Here is a 17,367-nt window from a genome sequence, read left to right as displayed (position 1 = left end):
TGTTTATGCATGCAGGGATACCAGATAGGGTTTTGTGTTAAGCTGCTCTGTGCCTCTTTTATATTCCATATAATATCGTGTAGCACCTTGGAGATTGTATATTTATGTATAAGCAAAGAAGAAGAAGAAGAACCTGGAGAGTAAATCCAATTAAGCTTAACAACACCTGATACTCAAGACAGACCCTTTGTCACGTATATAGGCTTCTTATAAAAGGTAGGCATCTATAAGGTACCGATATATAAGTTGGTTAGGTTTCCTGCTGATGAGTACAGCAGCGCCATATTGGCCTGTGGATGCTATTTTCTGATGCGGTGCGATGATGATGGTCGGTGGTATGTTCATAATAATATGGACGTTGAAGATACACTCTGGAGTCCAATATTTTGATATGATATGATGGCCTGAAGGATAAATGCGATACGAGCATCATGCAGACGAGTTCTTGTCTCATCTTTTATTGTTGTGTTGTGAGTAATTTATGTATTAATTTGTCTATGTGTGTGTGTGTATGTGATGGCTGGACGTGAATTGTCGGCTATTGAAAGTCCTAAGGTCATCAAAGGTACTATTAATGAAATTCTTACTCGTCGTCGTATATACCTTTGAAACATTGTTGTAGCAATATAGGAGATGTAGACAAAAGACTGAAATAACCTTTAACTTGAAGTTACGTTTTTGAAACAATTTGTACAGAATTATTATAACTTTTGCGTACCTATTTGAAACAGATATTAAAATAGACATTATCTAGACTTCAACATTATTTATTATCGTAGCAGTCACCAGCTCCTGTTGTCTCTTCCCTAGACAACCTTTGGAGTGGATTTTCCCGGCTTTTTATTCTAAGCAAAGAGATATTAGTTTGGAAGTCGATTATGAGACAAGGCTTCCAACTTATTGCGTTTTTTGTGTCTTGTTTATAATTCACACTTTGTCTTTGCAGAAAAACAACTAAGGTGTGAGAAACGAGATTGAAACTATTCTTGCCCTGAATTTAATTTAGAAATAATTAGTAATTTGTATGCGTCAAGATTTTTACCAAAATGCTGTTTTTTTTTATTTTGTTATAATTCACACCTTGTCTTGTTAAGTAAAATAATTAAAAAGATGTTAGTTTAACGAACAAAAATCCCTGGTTAAATTAAAAATCATTATTTGAAAGTTGATTACAGAGCAAGGCTTGCAGCTTTTTCTCGATTTCTATCGTTTTACATATAATTCACACTGTGTTGAATCAGCGAAAAAAAGTAGTTTCGAGTAGGTACTACGATGAAATTCAAAGCTCTTATCAATTATACAATTATAATATGTAAGAATATGTTTGAAGAATTGTTTTGAGGAGAAGGTATTCATTTTTTCTGTTATGTTATAATTCACACCTTGTTTCTTCAGTAAAATAATTTGGTAGGTACATGCCGGTTTTATGAAGAAACTTGAAAATGTCTTGAAATTGTTTTTTGTTTTTTAAGATTTCTTTAGAAGGCAAGGTTTTCAACAAACATAAAATAAATAAAAATTGATAGCTACTTACATAGCTTGTTGAAAGAAAAAAAACTCGAGCTTTATTTTCCTAAATATCTTGAAGAAAAAATTTTAAGTTTTTTTTTTAGCAAGGTCCCCACTTGTTTGGAGTTTTTCTATTATGTTATAATTCACAGTCTCTTGATCCAAATTGTCTATTTATTCATGTTTCTTGCTATTCGGCAGAAATCTGTGTGATATTTTAAGATATTGTTTGTGTCTTCCCAATGCCCAATCTTTGTGAGATTTGAACCTTTTTGCTCTGCCCTTTAGAGCTTTAAAATATGGAACTTCTATATTTTCTGGTTTTTGTAAAATGTCATGTCTATTTTGTACAAAATGGCTTTCGGTACTTCTTCAGGAAAACCCTAAAGCCTGACGATCTTTACTCAGCTTTTACAAAAATGCTATTAGACTAGTTTTAAATAATGTTCATTTAGGTACTTATTAGTAATTTTTTTGCATGCTCAATTACCGATTTTAATCCCATCAACTGGGTTATGACACTTTTGACAGATCTCAGTTGTTTTTTTTTTTTAATTTTTATTTTTATGAACAAAAATTATATAAACAAAAAAAAATAAACTCAACACAACGATTAAGATTTTCAAAATTAATGTGCACTTGTCTTAAGAGTCATCCAATTGAAAACGTCTCGCGCAAAACCTGTTAATGGGCCAAAAGTGCTGTATATACTGAAAAAGATAATAATCGCTCACGCGAAATTATTTAATTCGTTTTGCAAGCAAGTTTACTTCGTTTTTTTCTCCTTTTATTCCTCTCAATTTCTGTGTTTGTAGCAAATAACAATTAACTTTTTAATATTTTTTTTTTTTTTATTTTAATTTTTGTTATATTAAAAGTGATTTAGCGGTAAGGAGAATCAGAGTCACACCATACAATCAGATATAAAGATATAAAATGAACAAGCGCACGTCATGTGTGTTTGCTGCAGTTTCTGACTGAGTCATATTTAAAAACACTTATCTTACTACACACTCCAGTCAGTCAGCAGCCGGTCAGGAACCATCTCAATCTCGATAGGTTTAACGTGAGAAATTAAAGTAATCGTTCGTTCGGTCTACAATTGCAAATGTAATTACAGAAAAGTTATTTTATATGCAAGACAAATAGAAAAAAAATTTATAAAAAAAAGCGAAAACAGTTCAGGCACTTAATGGTTCACCTGTGGCAATTATAAGATATTTTTTTACGCTTCCTCTTCCCACTATTGGTTTGACAAGCCAAGTGCGGATCTAGATTTTATTTAGGGAGGTGAACAATTTTTTAAAACAAACTTGTTTTTTAAAAGCGGGGATATGTAGAGGGCGCTTTTTTTCAAGGATTTCATATAACTTAAAGCCAGTGGAGGAATAAGACGCTTCTAACGGTACCTTTTTGGTCAAATTATAATATGTAGTTTAGAAGTTATGAAGGAACGAATGAACCCACAACTTCAAAATACGCTTGTTTCCGGGTAAATTCTGTAAAAATACATTGCAGGGTTACTGTATTAAGAATAATTCCCTCCCCCTTACAATATGTATTTATACGTCCCTGAAAAAAGGAGGTTTGCAAGCCACATCGTCGTCGTCGATCTGTTAAGTAGGTATAGGTACTATCTTGCACACGAACGATTAATTTCTATTTGACAAGTTGGACACGACACGAATATGGGATGATTTGTGATACGGTCTCTCTCTCAAGTTATAGCTCTAAGACTCTATCTACAAAACTGACACTGGTAACTATCTGCAAGCAACACGAGGTCATCAATTAGAAAGGTGTGGAAGTTTTATTTTCTGGGCTTTGGTTTGCTTTTATTATTATTTTTTAAATGAACTTCACCTGCATGGAAATATAAAATGTATCTAAAGGTATTGTATCTAGAATCTTAAAGCTAAAAGAGAGATATTTATTTTCAAGGTGTGATGTAATCACACACTGGGATAGACATGAACATGACCGTTGTGGAAATAAATGTGTTTTGGGTAATAATAATAATTGTGAAAAGAAAATAAAAATCATACTTTGTTCGTATGGCATTTCGTAAAGACCTTGAGATAAACCCTTTTTACGTCCTAAAGAGAGAGACAGAGAGAGAAGGGCTTTTATGAAAATTAAAAAATACTTACACGCAAGCAGTACAGCACAGAGCACAGATCCATAAGAGTAAGTAGGTAAGGTTAGGTTGAGAATTACTGAATTTTAGAAATTCATTGGCCAACAGTTATTATATTGGAAAAGTATGGAAATGACAGTATGTCAGAGTAAGTAACGAAAATATAGTATTTAGGAAAGCAGGATGTCTCATTCTTCCTACAATAAATTACTGTCATAGCGGTGATAGAGAATTAAGTGAAAATAAATCATTAAGCTAACAATTGTATTCAGTGGATCATAAACATGACACAATAGGCGTGTTTTTTTAGGCACAACTATCCCTATCTGCAGCAATAATTAAAAAACGACCCGGGACGGAACACCCCGAGGATAACCTAGTCAGCAGACTTGTAAAATTAAGCCTATTCATGTACTATACTTATATATATTTTATCTTTTATCCATTGTATTAGGTTAGGCACGGTGGTCTTGAAAACGCGGCAGGTTTTATAAAAATGGATCCCAAAAGTTCGAAATGATCTCAAGATTCCAAATTTGTAAATTTCAAAATCGTACCTGATCCCTTTTTTGAGTTACAGGCATTTTACAAATATACACGCGGGAGGGAATTTGGAAAAAAAATTTAAACAAAAAACAAAAGCACATTATAATGTCCTATACCTTTTTGAAAAGCTAAAATATACTCCTTGAATTTGATGTTTATATGAAGTTGATTGAGTAAATAGTTTTTGAGAAATTTAATTTTAAAGTTATTATTCTAGAAAAAAATATTTTTTTTCTTTCACTTTATTTTATTCAATTGTTTTTAATAAAGGGTAAATTTTTTTGTAGACAAATCAATGCTCTCATTGATTTTAAGTCAAAAACCAAAAACCGCATGTTTAAAAGTATCTTAGTTTTCGAGATTTAAGGAAAAATGTATCTTTTCTCCAATTTTTTTTTAGCTTTTTTTAATTTTTTTTCGAATAAAAAAAAAAATTAGCCTCTAATCAAATGGAAAAAAGGTCACTGTAAAACGATGCTGATCAGGACGTCTTCTTTTTTTTTTTAATTAACGCGAAAAGTCAACATGGATTCATGAAAAATGGATCTCACGATGAAAATCGAGAAAAGGTTTTGTGGTCCCTGAGGACCTTAGCGGTCCTGAAATCTATGTAATGTGGGATATTTTTCTGTTATACGTAACATTATAACTCTTACATTTAAAAAATAGTCCTGAAATACTCAGAACGTAATAAAAATAAGTTAAAAAATATAAAAATGAAAAAAAAAAAAAATACAAAACTCTAAAAATGGCATAAAAAAACATTAAAAAAAAACAGCAAAAATTAACAAAAAACCTCAAAAAAGGAGCCAAAATACCAAATCGTTCTTGGGGTTGATTCTGAGTTACACTAAGTGTAATTAGAACTTACAAATCTGTTCATTAAATAACCATTATACACATTTTTCCTTAGGAACAAATAAAACCAATAAAAAAGTGCCTATCTTTTTTCCCATTTTTTAAAAACTAGAATAGTTTTTTGCATCTATTTTTAAGTATTTGACTAAGAACTAAATAGAATATTCAATTTTGAAAAAAAAAACTTGTACCTTGTAATCCAAATTTAAAAAAAAAAAATTAACTTAAATACAAAAAATAATTTTTTTTTTTTAATTTTGACTTTGAAATTAAATTTCTCAAAAACTATTTACTCAATAAACTTCAAATAATCATCAAATTCAAGGAGTATATTTTAGCTTTCCAAAAAGGTATAGGACATTATAATTTGCTTTTGTTTTTGGTTTAAATTTTGTTTTCCAAATGCCCTCCCACGTGTATATATGTAAAATGCCTGTAACTCAAAAAAGGGATCAGGTACGATTTTGAAATTTACAAATTTGGAATCCTGAGATCATTTCGAACAAATCTGCATCATTACTTTTGGGATCCATTTTTATAAAACCTGCCGCGTTTTCAAGACCACCGTGTAGGCCCCATATGTGCCAACAAATTTTATATCAATCAATGTATCTTATTAGAAATAAGTTAAGCTTAAGTCAATTGTATATAGTATGTTCAATAAAACAAAATTAAAATTGAATTGAATAAAAAATAATAATGTTAAGCTCAAAAAAAAAAAAAATTAAAAAACGACTTAAGTTAAATATTTATATATTAAATTAAAAACAATGATTCAGAAAACTTATTTCTAGAGGTCAAACAAATTTTTTTAGTTTTTTTTTCACATATAAATGGCGCTAGAAAGAAAAAAAATTTATTTTGTAAATTTTCCACTTTTTGCAAAAAATGGCCATTGTAGTTAAGTAAAAGTTATTTCAATTTCATGAACGACGACTGGCCCCAAATCTACGAACATACCCCAATATGTCAAAAACTTATCCGAAAACAAAATCAAAATAAAAAATCAAACTTTGAACAAATGCAGATGGATGTACAAATAGAAAATCAGGAAAATCCATTTTTAGCAATTTATTTTGGTCTGTTTTATTTCTAACGTTTCAAAAAAACGTTTCCAACAAAATTAAGCAGTTACTTGGATTGGAAGTTTGGAAGGAGAAAATGCTAAATTTAAGAAACTTCTAGGTTTTTGTCTCAGTTTGAAGCAAAAATGTGTTTCCCATACACTCGTTCCACTGTGCAGCCGCTTGTAAGCTTATGAAAAGTATTCACAACTTTTTCGACCGCTAACGTCTTCAGCCCGAATTTATACCAAAAGCTGCCCATCTTGAAACTATATTCGAAGATTATAATCGTCCCAAGAAAAAATGCTCGAGTTTCTTTTAAAAAGGAAAAGTAGGCTACCAAAGTTTTTCTTGGACCTTTGGGATGTTTGCATTCTACTGCAAGATGACTCTGTCGGACTTAAGTTAATTTTATTTATTTTATACAGGTTCCTTCGATTTCTGTTCACTATTCACTCATAAGATTGCTTTTTCGACATAAATCGGAAAGAATACACATAAATTATATAATAACCAATATTATTATTGCCAATGACAAAAAAAAATCCCAATAAATTTGGTTAATCTCTTAAAATTGTCGGAGGCCCAATCAACTATAAGTGCTCTCTGACACACAAATCTACCAAACTACCACATCGACATCAGGCTCAAAATTTATATATTTTTTTTTTTTTCGCCTGCTACGCAAATATGTTGATATACCTACCAACTCGTCGTCGGTCGTAGCCGATAGGTACTTAGTGTCCTCGCACTTGGTCATAAATTTGCGATTTGCTCAATCATCAGTGCTCGATCATTTTTTACGATGTGTTTCCAGCAATAAAAGTCAAGCAATTTATGGCCTCCTTTCCTTACACAACTCCCATTTTATCCCACATATACACACGAATGAGTAAATATCAACAAAATAACAACAACAACAACAAAAACATTAACGTAATAGTGTCGCATCTGTGAAACGATAACAATTTTATTTATTTAATATTTTTTTTTTCTGTTGTGTTCCCTCTTTTTTTCCTGTAAAATTGTTGTATAAATCAGCGATTGAGCTTTAATGTGTTTTAGCTTGGCTAGAAAATAAAAAAAATAAAGTAAAAAAAAAAAAATACTTTGGTTAATCGGAGGCAGTAATAAAAACAGAAACTCAACAAAATATACGATGACATCTGGGTCCTTAAAAATATAAAGTAGGAAAAATCGCTGACCCACCTCAGGGCTCAGGCAATATCCCTATTTACCTTCTCTGTACTCGAGACTCGTTTAATGTACACCCGCAGTCACAAGTCACAGTCACAAGCGGCGTAACACTTTCATTTCGAGAGTGCATAATGCACTAGTAGCACGCTATTTCTATGTTATCAGTATCAAGAGATCTCAATAATCAAGAGAATTTATTGTCCGATTTAGTTTTGATGATAAACGAAACACTTATGGTGACACACGTCGCTAACCAAAACGATTCACGAGCTAACCATTTTAAGATAGGACCGACTTGATTAACTCTATGGTTTTTGGTTTGGTAACATATGAAAACTGCTATGCAACTTGTATGGGCGAGGAAGAAGTGGATTTAAGTGAAAACGCAGGTAGCTCTTTTCCAGGTGTAAAACTATTATGACTTTGAGATTTTTTAGAAGTGATATGGTTATGATACAAGAAACATTAATTATCTAACTTTAGTTTCTGTTATTTTTAACCTTTTAAGATTTTAAATTAGGTACCTAATTTTCTTTCAAGGTACCTGATGGAAATTATAGTTTTTGATTTCACAATTTTTTTCTTTCATCAAGAATTAATTTTAAGTTGAGAAAAAAAGATTTAAAACATTAGAAATGTGAATGTTTAACGTTATCCCGTCAAACAATTATAGTACAAATAGACTCAAAGTGATTCAAAATTGGCCTTATCAAGTATTCCATCGTATCGGAAAATTTCTACGATTTCCGAATAAAATAATAAAAAAAAATCTGATTGTGTGACGGTTTGTATGAAATTTTCCATTACGGATGGATTCCGTGATTATTTTTTCGGAAATCGTTGCAAATTTCCGATACGAATGGAATTCATAATAAGGCCGAATAATTAATGCACTTCGGAATTCAAGTTCCAAACAACGCTGATTTGCACAAGTACTACATTTTTAGATTTTTTTTTTTGTAAAGATTGTTAATAAAAAATTAAAGCTTTCGTTGGCTGATCCGGTTAAATTCTTAATCGTACTCATAAGAACAAAGTTTTGAGAAAAAAAATTAAAAACATCTAGTCGTTTTCAAAAAAATGTTTTTTTTACTTGCTTTATAGGGCAAGTATTGGTTTCGTGTCGAAAAAAAATTGAGGTTTTAATCAAAACCAACATTACGATGATAGAGAACTCGCAATTCCGTCCGTGTGTCTGTGCGTCCATCTGTACACATTTCCACAGCCTAAACGGGTGGAGGGTTTTCCTTAAAATTTTGTACAGATTTTTATGGAATTCTGAAAGTTTGTTTTTCTTTTGTTATTTACTTGCGATATAGGTATCTACTATATATCAAGTTATGCATTCGTACAAAAAAAAGGTGGGATAATATTTTTTCATGACATTGCGATGATAGAGAATGCAAAAAATTGGGTCCCGGAAGTCAGTCTGTCAGTTTTTCAGTCTGTCTGTCTGTAAACGAAGCTACAGCCCAAACGGATCGACCGACTCATGTCAAACTTGGTATGTAGCGTTATTTGACGATTCTCCAGAGGGATTTTTGGAATTAATTTTTTTGGACCAAAAATAACAATACCTGTCATATAACGATTTTAGTAGAATTAAAATATCTCAAAAACGGTTAAGTTTTAAGAGAAGTTCTATCTTTCAATACAAAAATTTTATTTTGAAAATCATTACTAACGGTACCATAGAACCCTTTTTATAAATCCGATTTGCTCCGAAACTACTTCTTCGATTTCAACGAAGCATTCGATTTCTGTAAAGAAGCATTTATGTATATAATTTTTATATAAGCCAAAAATAAAATTTTGAAAAAATCAATTTTTGGATTTTTAAAAAAATTTCGAAATTTTTTTTTTGAAAAATCAAATTTTCGAAAACGGGACATTGAATTTTTTTGAAATTTTGTTTTTAGGTGTTGATCAGTGATTTCTACAAAATGGCATACCAATTTTTTTTTGAAGTTTTTTTTTCCAAAAAATTATTTATAAAAAAATAGTTTTTAAAAGAACGGCTCAAACAATTTTTAATTTTTTTTTTCTAAAAATGCACCTTAATATATCAAATAAAACTGCATACTTGTTTTGGAGGGCAATTTGATTTCAGATTTTGTTTTATTCTTTTAAAAAACGAATTCTATGGTTTTTTTTAAATTTTTTTTCAATATCTCGTAAACGGCTCTAACGATTTTGATCAAACTTTGCGATTTCAATAAAAACGCATTTTGAGTTTTTCTCAAAAAAGTCAAATAACAAAAACAAAAATTTCATTAAGTAAAATTTTACCCTATTTAAATGTCGGCTCTTTCCCAACATCAACAAAACTTTTTTTAAATTTATATAGAGCCAATCTACAAGTAAACTAACATAAAAGTGTTTTGAACTGCAAGAGCAAGTACGTGCGACCCCATTCGTGCATTTTATTTGTTTTTTTTTTTTTTAACTAAAAAAAGGGAAAGTTTGTAGATGGTTTGAAATAAAAAACAACACACTTAAAACTCTTTGAAATTTCGAGTGTTGTAAAATTAAGACGCGACATACACAAAATATTTGTTTTGTATTCCGTAGGTTAACTGATTTTTCCCATTTTCTTCTTCGGTTCGTATATAAGACTTCTATCACGAGCAGAACGACATGTTGCTACCTTGTGTAAAAAAACCTAATCGTTCATGTTCATGTATTTCAAGAACTAATCTCGAAATAATAAAATGTATGACCAACATTTTTCGAACAGCACTATGTGTATGTTTTTAATTACATGTGAGAATTATCATGCATTCTGTACATCATTAATGTTTTGATTTCTTTAAATATATTGAATTACGATAAGGCTGAATAATTCAATAGAATGTTGAGTAAAAGTGTCAAATGTCACACCCGTAACGATAACAGCACTCCAGTATCAAATGTAATTTTTTTTTGAAGTTATACTTCTTATGGGAGGGTGGGTATGAAAATTTACTTTTTGACAAGAATGTCAAAGGGATTATGACGCGATCACCCTGGGTAGCAGGGCTGTCGTTTCACCTTTAGAGTAGGCAGTACTTTAGTACTTAAAAATGCAGTACTCCGTAGTACGGCAAACATAAAACACACAACACGTTGCAAGTTACATGTTTCATGTGGCAAGTTGCATGTGGCAAGTCGTATGTGGTAAGTTGCATGTGGCAAGTTGTATGTGGCAAGTTGTGTGTGGCAAGTTGCATGTGGCAAGTTGCGTGTGGCAAGTTGCATGTGGTAATTTCCATGTGGCAAGTTGCCAGGGTTGCAAAAAGCTCACATTTCAGCTCAGCTCACAGCTCAGCTCAAATTTGAGCTAGGTACCATAGCTAAGCTCATTTGAGCTGAGCTGAAAGTGAGCTGAGCTGAAAGTGAGCGCCCCAACTTCCAACGCCTATATCTCGGAATTTTGAAAAAAATGAAAAAAATTTTTTTGATGCCAAAAGGTAGCGAGGACTCTAACCTACATTTGGGTACAACTCCCATCCCTGTAGGTGCACGCGTTCTCAAACCGGGTGAACTTAAAGGTAAAAAAAAAGTTAAGCCCGATTCTGAAAAAATAGGTATGATGTGGCGGTTTAACATGGAAGATGATTTTTTAAAAATCTGAGAATGTGCAAAGCGTAGGCCCATGACACAAGCTATCATTGGGCATCACTCCCAAAAATTGCTCTCAAGCGGTTTAGCTTCCAGGAGCGTTCAAAGATTCGGGGATTTTTCGAAAAAAAATTTTACCCTAACTTTCAAACGCGATTTTCTCGGAATTTTGAAAAAAATCGAAAAACCGGATTACACCACTATAGCTGAGAATATAAGCTTTCATATGGCACCACTCCCCTGTCTCTAGATCAAAGCGTTCCAACGCCTATATCGCGGAATTTTGAAGAAAATTAAAATAAAATTTTTGATGCCAAAAGATAGCGGGGACTCTAACCTACATTTGGGTACAACTCCCATTCCTGTAGGTCCACGCGTTCTCAAACCGGGAGAACTTAAAAGTAAAAAAAAAAATAGGCACGATTCTGAAAAAATAGGCATGATGTGGCGGTTTAACATGGAAGGCGATTTTTTTAAAATCTGACAATGTGCAAAGCGTAGGCCCATGACACAAGCTATCATTTGGCATCACTCCCAAAAATTGCTCTCAAGCGGTTTAGCTTCCAGGAGCGTTCAAAGATTCGGGGATTTTTCGAAAAAAAATTTTACCCCAACTTTCAAACGCGATTTTCTCGGAATTTTGAAAAAAATCGAAAAACCGGATTATACCACTATCGGCTAGCTGAGAATATAAGCTTTCATATGGCACCACTCCCCTGTCTCTATTTTATTTATTTTATTAAAATATTTCAATATGGTAAAAAGGTCAAAAATGCGATTTTTGGAATAACTTAACCAACGAACATTTTTTGCAAAGTTGCCAACGTAATCTGAAAAATAAACATTATCTAAGCTTTTCACTGCTCTTTTTTTTAGAAATCTTTAACCAAGCAGAAGGCAGTTAACTGTCCAGCCCAATTTCGCACGTACCGTCCAATACCTACAGACATTCTTTCTTTAGCCGCACTTCACGAATGTGGAACGCGTTACGTAAATCTCTTTTTCCCTTCTATTTTTCGTTCAGAACTTCAAAACTATTGCCCATCGGTATCTAGTCCAGTGCATTTATGATGTTCATATATGTGCGACCCAGCAGTTTATACCACCCCCAAATTTTTTTTTTGCTAATTCGATTGAGCATTGGCTGAATATTATTAATCTGACTTTTCGCAACGGTAAAATTCACCTTTCGGCCGCCATCTTGGATTTTAGTTTTTTGTTAAATATATCGATTTCTATTTATCCTACATAAAAGTTGCGTATATGTATACAAAAAACGTAGACAGTTAAAATTTGCGTCTTTTGTGCTAAGAACACTTTTCCGATGTTCTAAATATTAAAAAGTAACAAGCCAAAGTTTTAAAGTTTTGAGCTCTTTTTTATCAAAACTATGCAAAAACATTCCGAGAAAAGATTGTTCACCTTAAAATTCTCTAAAACTCTGCTAAACAACTATTTTTTGTATCGCTATAAATACAAAAGTTATCAATATATTTTGTTAATCTTTTCTCGGAAGGTTTTTTCATAATTTTGATAAAAAGGGCTCAAACCTTAAGAATTTACCTACTTTTTTATTTTTTTTTTTTTTTTGCTTGTAACTTTTTTAATATTCAGAATATCGAAAAAGTGTTCTTAACATTAAAGACGCAAAATTTAATTTTCTACGTTTTTTGTATAACCAACTTTTACCTAGGTAAACAAAAGTCGAGATATATAATAAAAACTATAATTCAAGATGGCGGCCAAAATGTGAATTTCAAGTTTGCGAAAAATCAGGGTTATGATATTCACTTAATGATCGAATGAATTTTCTTTTTTTTTTATCTATTACTTTCTTAATATCATAAATATAAAATATTTGAAATTTAATTTCGTTCATTAATTTTGTCTTATAATTTTTTTTCGACCAGCAGAAACCGAGTTTTATTGAGAAAAACCAAAATCCAAGATGGCGGCAGAAAGATAAATTTCGAAATGGCGAAAAATGTTGTTTAAATTTTGGACCGTTTCTCTTTTCTACAGGTACCTAACTTTAATAAAAAATGGATGGGGAAGAAAAAAAAAACTGCTTCACTATTTCAACAATTTTAAAGCCATAAATCAATAATAAACGGTATTTTTATTTATAAAAAACTTCAATTATTTTTAATAAAAACCTCTATTTTATCTTTCTTTTTTATAAAACTTCAATTTAATAAAAAAAAAACATTCTTACATTAAATAGGTATAAAAATCTTAAATTCTAATCATCGACATCGTCTTCAATACAAACAACTTCTGAATCTGAAAAAAACAACACTTCACGATCGTAATCTTGGAGTTTGTCCAAGTCTTCAACTTTTAAATCATCTTTAACATCAACCCCGACAGCGCGCATCGACACACAACCAACACCAACCACTGGAACTGGAATAATTGGAATTGGAACATTGCTTGTTGAAGCCGATACATCATTTTCTTCTATTTCTATCACTTCGTCATTTATTTTTTTGTTTTCATTATCATCCATTTTTCGTTTTTTGCTTTCATTTTCATTTTCTTCACTATACAACGGCAAACAACACGGGCATGGTTGTTGTAATAATCGATTTGCATCTTTTGGATTGGGAACCAATTTAGGAACAGTTTTATTCGTTCTCCACACGATATTTCTTAGTGTAGTCTCATAAAGGTAAGTTAACTCATGAAACAATTCCCATGTGGGAAAAGATGTGATATTTTTTATTGCTCTCTCCTCTAAAACTTCCAAATAGTATTTTCGTATTCTTTGCCAAATTTTCCTATATTTATAATCTTTTTCATTTTTTTTTTTTTTTGAGATACAAAAAACAACTTTATTATGAAACATTTTTGTTTTGCATTTTTTCTTTTGCTTACCTTTTGGGAAATTAAAATTCTCTTCGAGTGTTTTCTGAACTTTTTTCCAAACATCTTCAGCCTCTTTGTTTTGTACATAATTTCCATTTTTAATTGTTGGAAACCAAATAATTGGATGTTTTTTAACTTCTCTAACAAATTTAATTTTTAATGCAGTCGATTGTTTACTATTCTTTTTAATCATTGTTAACTTTTTTTTGTTTTATTTTATAAAAAATAAAAACCTCTCTACACTTGGACACAATCTCAACGCAACTGAAGAAAAATAATAATAGAGAAGCGAGAGGAAAATAAATGCACACCCATGCAGAAGCAGATACACGAAAACGAAACGAGAAGAAAAAAAAAAACTAAACAAGTATTATCTGTAGCCTGTAGGTTATGTGGTAACTTCCCCGTTCGCCAGCATGTTTCACGAGTGCCGCGAAACATGAGAGTTGCCATACTTCCTTTATTTTATTAAATGGTTGATGTTTAGTTTTTTTTTATTCAAGAAATAGAAATAAAATGTGTATAAGGGCAAGGGCAACTATTCACACTTGCGCAGTGCAATGTGGAAGAAAACATTCTAAGAATAATCATCCATATTGTGCTTTACAACTATGAAATATAATGATAGTTGATAAAAATTACATTTCGATATTTTATTATTTAAGTAAATTAACAAAATAAAAACAGAATGGAGCTAACCGATATAAATGTTGAAATCTAATTGAAAAAAAAGTTGACCAATATTCCCATAAATAAGATTTTAAAATATGTACAAAATTTCAGTATTTATCAACTATCAATTTTACGGAGTTTGGTACTAACACATAAGTCAAAAATCGTCGTTTTGATATAAATGCATTTTAAAGTTAGAAAAATTCTTCCAAATCCAAAAAAGGCCTTAAACACTTTTTTCGTTTATCGAACCGTTTAATAGATATTTGAGGTCCAAAAATCAAGAAAATCTTTAATGAAAAAAGTTAATAGGACCTTTTTTGTGGAACAATCTATTTCCTACAAGAATATGTCTTGCGCGTTTGATGATTATAATTTTTCAATTTGTTACAAAATTTAGAACAAAAAACGAATTTTTAAAGATTTTCTTGATTTTTGGACCTCAAATATCTATTAAACGGTTAGATAAACGAAAAAACTGTTTGAGGCCTTTTTTGTAGAACGTTCAATTTCCTACAAGAATATGTGAAGACATTTGCTAAAAAGTTGATTTAAAAAAAAAATGATTTTTTTTTAGCAGAAGCTTGATGTAAAAATGGAAAATTACGAAGCGGAGGACCTTCCCATTAATATTAAGAACTCATATTTGGTGTGTATATTCTAGAGGTGTCTAGCAATCGATTTTTCGGAGTACCAAATCAAAAAAAAAAATTCGATTTTTACTACCCACCCTAATACATACCTATATGATGTTTTGACCAAACTATTTTTCGTTCAAGAATAAGATTATTTCCAATTGTGTCCTTAGTGCTAATATTGGAATTAGTTTTTTTTTTAAAGAATTTTAACTTTTCTGACTTACCGCGATTTGCTTTTGTTTTTTTTTTACACGAATCAATCGATTCAAATATTTCCCCGAAATTTCCGTCACTGATAAAAAAAAAGCAAAGGAACAGAGTTGTGCTGTTTTGAACACTTTACACACACAGTCTCATTTATTAGATATCACTAAACAGCTCTAAACAGCTTCATAGTTATACAATGCATAAGGTTTTATGTAGCCTTTATGCAACGTTACATAAATTTCTATTTATAAAACATTTTCTTAGCCATTATATTTATGCTAGGTTTGTGTCCAAATAAGTACTAAAAATGGAAAATTAGTACTTTTAATCACGAAAAACAACTCCATCTGTCGATAAACAAACTCCATCTGATTCGAAAATAAACAAATAAAAAAAAACGCTAGCGAAGGTTCTTGATGTCATATAATATCACAACAAAAACATTACTGTTAAAAAAGGAGCCAAGTTCTCCTATGTTGAAATTATGCTGGCACAAAAAGTACTGAGATGTAAAAGTGTACCAAGTTCTAAAGTTTGGGTTCAAATTCGTATCAATAAAATTTTGTTATGGCTGTAGAATTGAAAATCTCTATATTTGATGAAAATTCAGTTAAAATGGGCGGTTGCCACGCCCCCTGGCTGAAATTCTCAACTTTAAATTTTTTCCTTTGTATAAACTACCATTCTACCAAATTTCAAGATTCTACGATAATCAGAAGTGCTCTATTATATTTAATGAAAATTCAGCGGAAATGGGTGGATGCCACGCCCCCTGGCTGAAATTCTCAAATTTTTAATTTTTTCCTTTGTATAAACTACCAGCTCTACCATTCTACCAAATTTCAAGATTCTACGATAATCAGAAGTGCTCTATAATATTTGATGATAATTCAGCGGAAATGGGCGGATGCCACGCCCCCTGAATTGAAAATCTAAAATTTTCGATTTTTTCCTTTGTATACACCACAAGCCCTATCACCGTGTAAAATTTCAAGTTTCTACGTTAACGGGAAGTTCTCCATAATTTTGATGATCTGTCAGTGAGTGAGTGAGTGAGTGAGTGAGTGAGTCAGTCAGTCAGTCAGTTACGGTTTTTGCGATTTTTGAAGCCCTATATCTCAGAAACTACTCATTGTAAAAGGCTGAAATTTTGTGAGGAAGTTAGAGGGGGGTCGAAAATGGCCTGAGTTGTTTCCTGTAAGGGTGTAGTGCCAAAGTCGCTAGAGAACTTGGCTGGGCACTACCGTGCCCCTTGATCATTATATAAATCAGGAAATTATATCAGGAAAAAATCTCCAAATTTCTTTTTTTTTTGTTTTAGTTGATTTCAAATTGTTTACTTAATTGCAAATGTAATCCAAAAAATAAATTCTTCAAGAAAAAAAATATATATATACAAATCATTGCTATGTTTTCTTTTTCTGAAAATTATGTGAAGTTCAAATGACATTTAAGCAAAATAGATTCTTATTCAGGCTCTAAACAACCCTAAAACGCGTTTAGCTTATACAACCTCTATTAAACGTTGCATAAAGTTTATAAATAACAATTTTCTGTTTAGACATAATAAAGAGTACATAATGCTATGCACTGTCTATGATGAGTTTATAAATAGGGCTTTTAGAGTTTTGCTGTTAAGACCAAACGAAAATAGATTTTTCTAAAATATTTCTGCATACTCATTTTCGAGTTAAGTTATGCTGTTAATACCAAACTCCATAGAATTGATAGTTTGAAGTACGGGGTGGCTGATTAAAATCGCTAGGTACATTAAAAAACTCAAATAAATTTTTTTCATTGTATCGAATTCATTTTTCTTTTATTCATGTTAAAGCTCATTCAATTTTATTAAATAAAGCTTAATTAGTTTTAATGGATATTAAAAGCCTCCTTTGCTCGTTGATGCATGTGAGACGCCTTAAAAATAGTTGTTCATTGGAGATTTGAGACAGCAAATGTTTTTCGAATGGATTCATTCAAATTCGTTGGTTTAGCTTTGCGGGCTTCCTGTTTATAATAACATTAAAAGAAAAAGTTGGATGCAGTAAGGTCAAGCGATTTGGGGGGCCAA

At 31.3% G+C, this 17,367-nt stretch overlaps 1 protein-coding gene and 1 long non-coding RNA gene across 2 annotated transcripts in view; one reads left to right on the top strand and one right to left on the bottom strand.

The window, feature by feature from the left end:
• LOC129918340 (uncharacterized) overlaps positions 1–13,241 on the top strand; it is a 113,160-nt gene extending 99,919 nt beyond the window's left edge. The window contains exons 2-3 of the long non-coding RNA XR_008772946.1: positions 12,825–13,024; positions 13,136–13,241. This is a non-coding gene — a long non-coding RNA (uncharacterized LOC129918340). The remainder of the gene's footprint in view (positions 1–12,824; positions 13,025–13,135) is intronic.
• Positions 13,037–14,055, bottom strand: LOC129918338 (uncharacterized). The gene is made up of 2 exons (XM_055998814.1): positions 13,789–14,055; positions 13,037–13,704 (listed from the first exon to the last, which is right to left on the bottom strand). Exons 1-2 carry the CDS (start codon positions 13,970–13,972, stop codon positions 13,154–13,156), a joined length of 735 nt encoding a protein of 244 aa, XP_055854789.1. The 5' UTR covers positions 13,973–14,055; the 3' UTR covers positions 13,037–13,153.
• Between the last annotated feature and the right edge of the window lie 3,312 nt (positions 14,056–17,367).

The sequence above is a fragment of the Episyrphus balteatus genome, chromosome 4 (assembly GCF_945859705.1).
Source record: "Episyrphus balteatus chromosome 4, idEpiBalt1.1, whole genome shotgun sequence".
Taxonomy (NCBI): Eukaryota; Metazoa; Arthropoda; class Insecta; order Diptera; family Syrphidae; genus Episyrphus; species Episyrphus balteatus.
This window is presented reverse-complemented; position numbering and strand designations above follow the sequence as displayed.

Coding starts and splice junctions, on each gene's coding strand:
- LOC129918338 (XM_055998814.1), bottom strand. CDS start 13,972: ATGATTAAAAAGAATAGTAAACAATCGACTGCATTAAAAATTAAATTT. Junction 13,705..13,788: donor GAATTTTAATTTCCCAAAAG/GTAAGCAAAAGA, acceptor AAAATGAAAAAG/ATTATAAATATAGGAAAATT.